The sequence below is a fragment of the Acomys russatus genome, chromosome 7 (assembly GCF_903995435.1).
Source record: "Acomys russatus chromosome 7, mAcoRus1.1, whole genome shotgun sequence".
Lineage (NCBI taxonomy): Eukaryota > Metazoa > Chordata > Mammalia > Rodentia > Muridae > Acomys > Acomys russatus.
In genome coordinates, this window is record NC_067143.1 from 56,327,979 (window position 1) to 56,339,739 (window position 11,761).

At 38.8% G+C, this 11,761-nt stretch overlaps 1 protein-coding gene across 1 annotated transcript; it reads right to left on the reverse strand.

The window, feature by feature from the left end:
- On the reverse strand, positions 1-891 carry LOC127192270 (olfactory receptor 56A4-like). The gene has a single exon (XM_051149596.1). The coding sequence runs from the start codon at positions 889-891 to the stop codon at positions 1-3; it is 891 nt and encodes a 296-aa protein (XP_051005553.1).
- Between the last annotated feature and the right edge of the window lie 10,870 nt (positions 892-11,761).

Sequence of the window (11,761 nt, forward strand, 5' to 3'; positions counted from 1 at the left end):
TTACCCCATAACAATGGGATTCAGAGCTGGGGGGATGAGGTGATGCAGGATGTTGAGCAGGATGGGAACATCTGGGGGTATCCTCTCCCTGGCCAGGTTAGTGATGACCAGCACCAGCAGGACTGTGCTGAAGAAGAGGATGAGGATGAAGTGGGAGCCACATGTGCTCAGGGCCTTGGCCACGGCTCCCTCGGCTTTGATCCTGAGCACAACATTGAAGATAAAAGAGTAGGAGATAACAATGAGGATGAGGTCAGAGCCAAGCAGGGCCCAACCTGCTACAAGCTGGTAGAGCTTATTGAGGGTGATGTTATCACAAGAGAGTTTTGACACAGACATGTTGGTACAGATGCAGTTCTTGATGATGTTCTGAGCACAGTACTTCAGTCTGGCAGAAAAGATGGGGACAGGGAGAGAAAAAAGGGCACTTCTGCTTATAATGAAGATGGCAGCTCTAGCCACAAACTGGTCAGTGATGATGGATGGGTACTGCAGAGGCTTGCAGATGGCCACATAGCGATCATAGGCCATGACCATGAAGGTGCAGGACTCCATGGTCAGGAAACTGTTCATGACGAACATCTGGAGGAAGCAGGCAGAGAAGCTGATGGATTTGCTGTCAAACCAGAAGATGGCCAGAACCTTCGGTATGACAGTGAGGCAGAGCACGATGTCCAGCAGGGACAGCAGGCTGAGCAGGTAGTACATGGGCTCATGCAGAGTGGCCTCCATTCTGATGGTGATGAGAAGGGTGGCATTGGCCCCCATGGCCAGGAGGAAGAGGAGGCTGAGGGGCAGGGACAGCCAATGCTGCCAGGTCTGGAAGTTAGGGAAGCAGATGAGGAGGAAGTCAGAGACAGGAGCTTCAGAGTTGTTGCCAGATAATGCCATAGAAGAAATGCCAATCAAGCTAGAAATTCAGAGACTCATATATATGATCATAGAAAATATATGTTCCATATAGAGGAGAGCTCAAGTTTCCATCATGCTTGAACCTGTCCCAATGAAGTTTTAAAATCACCATCATTATCATCATTACTTACCAAAAGGCACTGTGCTGAATAATTTATACCCACTAATTCATTTCCATCTTTGAAAAATACTGAAGGCATTGGTTGTCAGTGAAAGGCATCCAAAATCAACCTTCGCTTCCACAAGCACACACATGGACAAGCATATCAGTGCACACACACAGACACCACACACACACACACACACACACACACACACACACACACACATGCATTCTTTCTTAAAACATTTTTTAAAAGAAATCATTATAGGCTGGAGTGATGGGTCAGAGGTTAGGAGCACTTGCTGCTCTTTCCAGAAGTCTGGAGTTCAATTCCCAGCAACCACATGGTGGTTCATAACCATCTATAATGAGATCTGGTGCCTTCTTCTGGAATGCAGGCATACAAGTAGTCAGAACACTGTGTGCATAGCAAGGAGAGTGAGGAGGGAGGGAGGGGGAGAGAGACAGAGAGAGAAGAGAAGGATTAAGCGTTTTTTATTTTGGCCATTTCTTTTGATCAGTGGGAGCAAACAGAAGAAATAATAAATAAGTCTTTCAAGACATCACAATACAGGAGGTAAACTTTAAACCCCTTCCCAGATCTAGCCAATGGTCAGAATATTCTCCACAGTTGAGTGGAGAGTGTGATATGACTTTCTCACGTACTCTGGTGCTTCACATTTGACCATGTCCCCTGGAGGGGGAGACCTGGTGGCACTCAGAGGAAGGACAGCTGGTAGCCAAGAAGAGACTTGATACCCTATGAGAATATACAGGGGGAGGTAATCCCCCTCAGAAACAGTCATAGGGGAGGGAATAATGGGAAAATGGGGGGGGGAGGAATGGGAGGATACAAGGGATGGGATAACATTGAGATGTAACAAGAATAAATTAATAAAAAGAAATTTAAAAAAAAGACATCACAATGCTCAAGATGGCTTTATGTTTTAGTTTTTATGGAATAAAGAATCACATTTTTCTGAGAAATGGGGGATAATGAAAATACTGAGATTTAATGACAAAAAAAATTAAGTTGGTTTTGGAAGATAATTTTTTATCTTTTTATTGAAAGTAGATTTTTTCATAAAATATATTTTGATTATGGTTTTTCATCCCCAAGGTAGTCCTTCCAGGTCCTTCCCACATTCCTGCCTACTCAAATTGAAATTCTCTCTTCCTCTCTCTCTCTTCTCTCTCTCTCTCTCTCTCTCTCTCTCTCTCTCTGTCTGTCTCTCACTCTCATTAGAAAACAAACAAGCGACTAAAAAAGAAATAAGCAAACAAATAGAACAAAACTAACAGACAAGAAAAAATGCCAATTAAAAAGCACAAGAAACACATACAGATACAGAGAGAGAGAGACCACCAAAAACTTTAGAGTAGAAAATTATCTCTAGCCAACTTTGCCCATGACCTGCAGTCATGGTGAGTACATGTGTCTGGTAGACTTTAAAACAAATAGGAGTGAAATAAAGAACTGAAACCACTTGCGTCTTTTGTTATGCTAAAGAAAAGTATCTGACCTATTTTGAGTGTATTTTTTTCCTCCTGATTGTTCATTAATGAGGAAAGGGAAGCCGAGTGATGTGCCCATGGTTTTATGTTCCTCACAATCCTGCCCTTCAAGGCTAATGTACAACTTGTTAAACTTACCAAAAAACAAAAAAAAAAAAAAAAAAAAAAAAAAAAAAAAAACCTGCTTCCATTTTACTGCTGTTAGTCTCCAGTGATCTTATTATGAAGCAAAGATCTTTGTTTCCCACCACAGCTATTTCTGGTAGTTATTGCAATGTAGTTAGAACACAAATTCAATTTACTTATTCTCTTATTATAAACATGATTCTGCAATTCACTGTCATTGAAAATGTTGGGCTTTCATGGTTATTTTTTTATTTTGTGGGCCACTGTTTTTGTTTCCCTAGAGGTCACTCTGCAGGTGCACATAAACACTATAGAAAATCATCAGATAGTTAAAAAGCGAATAGATGAGCTAAAGGTGTGACTTTAGCCCATTCAGAATTCCATACACTGGATGGTGTATAAACCACAAACAGTAATGACTAACTGTCTAGAAGTGAATAAGTGTAAGATTAAGGAGCCATGAAGTTCAGCACCTGAATTGGATGCGGTCTCATTCCATGGAGCACAGATGATACCTCTCATTGTGTCCTCTCATGGTAGGGCTGAGCTTACATCAGCATAGGGTCCACCAGCCACAGATGATTCAGCTTTAATTCTTAAAGAAATTACTGTTCGGTCAAGGGGCCTTACACCAAGATCTAAGCGCCTTGACAGGGTTGGCACCTATACTCTAAAGCCTAGTGAAAGAATTCTACTTCTTTTTTTTTTTTTAATTTATTCTTGTTACATCTCAATGTTTATCCCATCCCTTGTATCCTCCCATTCCTCCCCCCCCCCCCATTTTCCCATTCCCCTCCCCTATGACTGTTCCTGAGGGGATTACGTCCCCCTATATATTCTCATAGTATCAAGTCTCTTCTTGGCTACTTGCTGTCCTTCCTCTGAGTGCCACCAGGTCTCCCCCTCCAGGGGACATGGTCAAATGTGAGGCACCAGAGTACGTGAGAAAGTCGTATCACACCTTCCACTCAACTGTGGAGAATATTCTGAATTCTACTTCTTTTCCATACCAACCCCCTAGACTTTTACTCTCTCTTTGGTGTTTCCTTCATGTAGATTCCTGCCATGCCTAAGACTCACCAGCCTCAGAAAAACTGCCACTGCTCCTGTCTGTTGGCTGTAACATAGTGTTAGATGTTCCTCTGTGTATCTCTTCTCCCCTGTTGGCCATGGAGTTAATGCTCTTATTAGGTAACATAAAGTGGCCCTGTGGTCCATTTCCCAGGAGAAAAAAATGACAAAATACATTGCAAGTATTACAAAAGGTACAAAGCCCTGGAGAACCAATAAAGAAAGAGATGTTAAACAAGTTGGATGTGCCAGAAACAGAGATAAATCTATTGTCCATACCTACTTTGTGTGTAGACTCTAAACACATTGAATTCATGAAAATAGACAATAAAGTAGTAGCTACTAAGGGGCAGAGAGTGAGATAATTAAGGGGGTTGAAGGGTCCAAAGACTCAGTAAGGAAGAATGAGAAAACCCAGACTACAATGTGCAGTACATAGAACAAGAATTTGTCACATTGTCTATGGCAATGCTCTATCTACCTACCTACCTACCTACCTTTTTCTTTCTTTCTTTCTTTTGTTTTTGAGATAGTACTTTATACTTTATACCACAGTCATACTCTTGCCTCAGTCTCCTGAAGTTGCCCCCAGCAGCTACATGTTCTCATCACACACACACACTCATCACACACACACACACACACACACACTGAAAAGTATATGAAATTATGGGTATATGAATTATCTAAAAGTTAGTACTCAATTTACTGGGCATAGCTATCAAAACATTACATCATACACTATATATCTTTGGGCCATGCTCAGGATTAAACTCAGGGTCTCATGAGTACTAGGCAAATTTTCTGCTAGGCACTCTAGCATCAAACAAGAACATCCAGGGACAACCAGATGGCTAGAGAACAGTGTAAGAACACAAACAAGAGCCAAGGAAGTATAGCACCTGCAGAACACAAGGAACCTGCCACAGCAAGCCCTGGATACCCTAACATAACAGAAGCACAAGAGGATGATCTCAAATCCAATCTTATAAAGATGACAGAGACTTTTAAAGAGAAAAATGAATGAATCCATTAAAGAAATACAGGAAAATACAATCAAACAGGTAAAGGAGATGACTAAAACTGATCAAGCCCTCAAACATGGAAGTAAAATCAACTTAAAAAACACGAACTGAGGGAATCTGAGAGAAGGAGAAACCTAGGGATGAGAGCAGAAGAGATATAAGCTTCACCAACATATTACAAGAGATGGAAAAGAGAATCTCAGGCATAGAAAACACTCTAGAAGAAATTGATAAATCAGTAAATAAAAACAGTAAATGTAAAAATTCCTGACACAAAACATCCAGGAAATCTGGACTATTAAAAGACCTAACTTAAGAATAATAGGAATTAAAGAAAGTGAAGAGTCCCAAATTCAAAGACCAGAAAATGTTTTCAACAAAATCATACAGGAAAACCTCCCCAACCTGAGGAAAGAAATGCCCATTAACATAAAAGATGCTTACAAAACACCACTTAGATTGGACCAGAAAAAAATTCTCCTATCACATAGTAATAAAAATACTAAATCTACAGAGCAAAGAACAAATATTAAAAGCTACACGTGGGAAAAGCTAAGTAATACACAAAGGCAGACCTATCAGAATTACTCCTGACTTCTCGACTGAGACTCTAAAACCTAGAAGAGCCCTATTAGATATCTTTCAACCCCTAAGAGACCACAGCCAACTTAGACTACTATACCCAGGAAAATTCTCAACAAACATAGCTGGAAAAAAACAAGATATTCTATAACAAAACCAAATTTAAACAATAACTATCCACAAAACCAGTCTTACAGAAAATACTAGAAGAAAAAAATCCAACACAAGGAGGTTAACTACACCCAAGGAAACATAGGAAAAATAATTACACACAAACACACATACTAACATCTCCAACACCAAATTAACAGGAATTAACAACCACTGGACATTAATATCTCTGAATGTCAATAAATTCAATTCCCCAGTGAAAAGACATCCACTAATAGCGTGGATCAGAAACCAGGATCCATCTTTCTGCTGCTTACAATAGAAACATCTCAACAACAAAGATAGACATTTCTTCAGAGTAACTGGCTAGAAAAGGTTTTTCCAAGCACACTGACCCAAGAAGCAAGCTAGAGTTGCTATCCTACTACCTAGTAAAATAGACTTTTAAGCAAAAATAATCAAAAGAGAAAGGGAAGTACAATTCATACTCATCAAAGAAAATCCACCAAGATGATGTCTCAATTCTGAACATCTATTCTCCAAATGCAAGGGCACCCACATTTTTAAAAGATACATTAGTAAAGTTTAAATCACACATTGAACCCCACATATTAATAGTGGGAGACTTCAACAGCCCACTCTCACCATTGGATAGAAACTAAACAAAGAAACAATGAAACTATCTGATGTCATGAGTCAAATGGACTTAACGGATATCTACAGAACATTTCACCCAAACACAAAAGAATATACTTTCTTCTCAGCACCTCACAGAACCTTCTAAAAAATTTACCATATGGTGCACCACAAAGCAAACCTCAGGAGATACAAGAAAATTGAAATAACTCTTTATGTCCTATCAGACCACCATGGATTAAAGCTGGACTTCAACAACATCAGAAAGCCTATAAGCTCATGGTAACTGAAAACTCTCTACTCAAGGACCACTTGGTCTTAGAGAAAATAAAGAAATTAAAGAATTTCTAGAATTCCATGAAAAGGAAGGCACAACATACCCAAACTGATTGGACACAATGAAAGCAGTACTAAGAGTTCATAGCACTAAGTACTTTCATAAGAAATTGAAGAGAGATCATACTAGAAATCTAAAAGCTACATGAAAGCTCTAAACAAAAAGAAGCAAACACACCCAAGAGGATTAGGCAGCATGAGATAATCAAGCTCGGGGCTGAAATCAATAAAATAGAAACAAAGAGAACAATACAAAGAATCAGTGGAACCAAGAGCTTGTTCATTGAGAAAACAACAAGATAGACAAACCCTTAGCTAAACTAACTAAAAAAGCAGAGAGACATCATCCAAATGAACAAAATCACAAAGGAAAAGGGGGACATAACAACAGAAACTAAGAAAATCCAAAAAATCATCAGGTCTTATTACAAAATCTATACTCCACAAAATTGGTGAATCTAAACAAAATGCCCAAATTCCTTGATAGATACACTTACCAAAGATAAATCAAGATCAGGTAAAATATTTAAATAGTCTTATAACCACTAAGGAAATTGAAGCAGACATTAAAAGTATTCCACACTCCCTCCACCCAAAAAAAAAAAAAAAAAAAAAAAAAAAAAAAAAAAAAACAGGACCAGACAATTTTAGTGGAGAATTTTACCAGACTTTCAAAAAAGAGGTAACACCAATACTCCTCAAACTATTTCACAAAATAGAAACAGACAGACATTAACAACCTCACTCTATGAGAAGTCAACCTGATGCCTAAACATCACAAAGACCCAACAATGAAAGAGAATTTAAGACCAATCTCCCTTATCAACATCGATTCAAAAATATTCAATAAAATACTCACAAACTAATTAAGAACATATCAAAGATACTATCCACCATGATCAAGTAGGCTTCATCCAAGGATGCAGGGATGGCTCAATGTATGAAAATCCATCAATATAACCCACCATATAAAGAAACTGAAAAGAAAAAAAATCACATGATCATCTTACCAGATGCTGAAAAAAGAACTTTGACAAAATCTAACACCCCTTCACGTTTAAAGTCTTAAAGAGATTAGAGGTATAATGTGCACACCTAAACACAATAAAAGCAATATACAGTAAGCCAATAGCCAAATTAAATGGAGAGAAACGTAAAGCATGTCCACTAAAGTCAGATCAAGACAAGGCTGCCTGATCTCTCCATATCTATTCAACATTGTACTTGAAGCTCTACCTAGAACAATAAGACAACTAAAGGAAATAAAGGGGAAATAAATTGGAAAGGAAGAAGTCAAAGTAGTGCTATTTGCAGATGATATAATAGTATACATAAGTGAACCCAAAAATTCTATCTGAGAATTCCTACAGTTGAAACACCTTCAGCAAAGTAAGTACATGCAAAAATAACTAAAAAAGAAAGAAAGGAAAATAAGAGAAAAGAAAAATAGTAGCCCTCCATATACAAAAGACAAATGGGCAGAAAATAAATTAGGGAAACAACACCCTTTACAATAGTCACAAATAATACAAAGTATTTTGGTGTAATTCTAACAAAGCAAGTATGATAAAAACTTCAAATCTCTGAAGAAAAAAATTGAAGAAGATATCAGAAAATGGAAAGATCACCCATGCTCATGGATTGTCAGGATTAACATAGTAAAAATGACCATCTTATAAAAAGCAATATACAGATTCAATGCAATTTCAGTCAAACTATCTAAACAGACTTTGAAAGGAAAATTCTCAACTTCCTATGGGAAAAACAAAACAGAATATCTAAAGCAATCTTATACAATAAAAGAACTTCAGGAGGTATCTCCATCCCTGATTTCAAGCTGTACTACAGAGCAACAGTAATAAAAATTGTATGGCATTGGCATAAGAACAGACTGGTTAATCAATGGAATTGAATCATAGACCCAGGAATAAACCCACACACCTAAAAACACTTTATTTTTGACAAAGAATCCAAAACCATACAATGGAAAAAAGATAGCATCTTCAACAAACAGTGCTGGTCTAACTGGATGTCTACACATAGAAAAACATAATAGATCCATAACTATCACCCTGCACAAAAATCGAGTCCAAGTGGATCATAAAACTCAACATAAAACAGATATACTAAATCTATTAGAAGAAAAGTGGAAAAGTGTCTTGAAATCATTGGAACAGCAGACAAGTGCCTGAACAGAACACCAACAACTCAGGCTCTAAGATCAACAATTATTAAATGGGACTTCATGAAACTGAAAGTCTTCTGTAAGGCAACGGACACATCAATAGAACGAAACAACAGCCTACAGATTGAGAAAATATCTTCACTATCTCTACATTCAACCAAGGGCTAATATCCAAAATATATAAAGAACTCAAGAAATTAAACACCAACAAACCAAATAACCCAATTAAAATATGGAGTACAGAGAATTCTCAGCAGAAGGATCTCAAATGGCTAAGAAGCAATTAAAGAAATACTCAATATCCTTCATCATCATGGAAATACAAATCAAAATGACTCTAAGATTCCATCTTACACCCATCAGAATGGCAAAGACCAAAAAATCAAGTGACAGTACATTCTGGCAGGGATGTGGAGCCAGGGAAACAGTCCTCCACTGCTGGCGAGGGTGAATACTTGTACAACCACTTTGGAAATCAATCTGGAGGTTTCTCAGAAAATTGGAAATAGATCTACTTCAAGACCCAGCTATACCACTCCTGAGCATATACCCAAAAGATGCTCCACCTTACCACAAGGACACTTGCTCAAGTATGTTCATTGCAGCCTTATTTATAATAGCCAGAAACTGGAAACAACCTAGATACCCCTCACTGAAAAATAGATAAGGAAAATATGGAACATGTACACAGTGGAATACTACTCAGCTATTAAAAACAAGGAAATTGTGAAATTTGCAGGCAAGTGAGTGGAACTAAAAAAGATCATCCTGAGTAAGGTAACCCAGACCCAGAATGACACACTTGGAATAGACTCACTTATAATTGGATATTAGCCATATAGTACAGGATAACCATTCTATAATCCACAGACCCAAAGAATCCAAGGAGACCCCAACGGAGCGTTTGAATCTCACTCAGGACAGAAAATACAATAGACATTCAAAGTAGATGAGAGGGAGGCAACTGGGTGGGAAATGGGGTCGGGAGCATAAGGGTGTGGGATCAGATGGGTGTAGAGAGAGGATGGATGAGGAAAAGAACTGGAAAGAGAACCAAAATGGGGGTGCATCTCTGGCACAGGGGATAGCTCCTGAGAGTCTATAGGTGTGACCCTAGCTAAGACTCCAAGCAACAGGTGTTTAGGAGCATAAAGCTGGCACCTTATGTAACCAGTGGAGGGAGAAGGACACCAGCCCACACATAAAACCTTAGACCAAAATGTGTCTTGTCTACAGAAGCATAGGGGCAGCGATGGAACAGAGATTGAAAGAGATGGCAAATCAGTGACTGGCCCAGCTTGAGACCACTCCATTGGAGAGGGCAGACCATTGTCACTATTAATGATACTCTGCTATGCTTGCAGACAGGAGTCTAGCATAATTGTTTTCTGAGAGGCTTTGTCCAGCAGCTGATGAAGACAGATGCAGAGACCCAAGGCCAAGCAATAGGCAGAGTTTGTGGAGTGCTGTTGAAGAGTGGAAGGAAAGATAGAGGGAGCTCAGAGGGGTCAAGGACACCACAAGAAGACCTACAGAGTAATCTAACCTTGGCCCACGGGGCTCCCAGAGACTGAACCACCAGCCAAAGAGTTTGCATGGACACAATCTAAACTCCCTATACATATGTAGCAAATGTGCAGCTTGGTCATCATGTGGGCCCCCTAACAATAGGAGTAGGGGCTGTCTGTGAATCTGCTACCTACTTAGGCTGCCTTGTCACTCTTCTGGAGAGGATGGATGTTCTTAGTCCTCTTGAGATACCAGAGTGGGTTGGTACCAATTGGGAGTCTCCCTTCTTTGGGAGGAAGGTGAGGGGAGAATGGGAGAAGGAGGGAATGTGAGACTGAGTGGAGAGGAGGGAGGGGGCTAGGATCAGGATGTAAACTGATAAGAAAGGAAGGAAAGAAGGAAGGAAGGAAGGAAAATAAAGGAAAAGTATTCATTTATATGTGAGAGAAATTGAAACATAGAGAATTTAAATTATCTTTCCAATTCAAAAACCAGTCAGAGCATCTGAGCTTGTGTCGAATATGTATTCCCTAGTTCAAAAGGAAGCAGTAAGTCCTGTGGTCCAAGTGTTAGGCTTCTGCCTGGGATGATAAAACAATGACTCTTTATTCATCCTCCAACTTACTTGACCCTTTGCACTCCTCTCAAACATCTTTTCTATCTCCCAATAGCCTTTCCACCACGCCCAAACCTTCCACCACCACCACCTTCCACAAACACACACACAAAACCCCACATCTGGCTTGACTGTGCATGCCTTAGCAAATTATTATTATAGTATTTGACCATTTATTGAGAATGAGAAAGTTAGTTTTCTCTGTGATACTTTGTATACTTTTTTATACTTTGTATAAAAATCTTCCTCACTGTCGTTCATGAATAGAGTGCCTTTATATACATATCACAAGTAGCTTGCTCAACACTGTTAAATATTAAGAGCAAATGATCATTATTTTATCCCAAAAGGAATACATGTCGCCTTTGAGTTACTGAAACCAAGAAGTTCTTCCATGTCTTAGCTTTTTTATCCAAGAATAAATATTATGGCTGCTAAAAAAAAAAAAAAAAAAAAAAAAAAAAAAAAAAAAAAAAAAAAAAAACAGTCAGAGACATACTCAGGGTATGGAACCTCAAATCCAAGTCTATTGCAACAGTGAGTGTAAGGTGGCTTTTTCATGAGAGCATTTAAACAGGGCTCCACCCACCATTCTGTAGAGAAGAGACAGATGAAACCTGGTATTTATTATAACTGGTTTACTAACCAGGTGAGCTGTGTAAGCCATGTGACTAAGACCTTAAAGTTAATCAAATTACATAAGGAAGTTTTTTAGCCTACCTGTTAAGAATAAGGAAGAAATGAAGAGAAAGTTTGTCTAATGATCTCAGATATCTATTCTAGTTGGCAGCAGTTGGTTATGAAACTACAGGGCTCCTTAGGCTCTAAGTCAACAGTATATGACATAGTCAATCAAGATGAACATTCCCTCAGCAGCTCTAAGGAGAGAATATTCATGGACCAACCAAAGATTGTTTTTCTCTTGTCTAATGTACACACACCTAGCATTTGTTTTGTTTTTATAAAAGTAAGCATAATCCAAGTGTAGTGTCTCACACCTTTATTCTCAGCACTTGGGAAAAAGAGGCAAGCAG

Coding starts and splice junctions, on each gene's coding strand:
- LOC127192270 (XM_051149596.1), bottom strand. CDS start 891: ATGGCATTATCTGGCAACAACTCTGAAGCTCCTGTCTCTGACTTCCTC.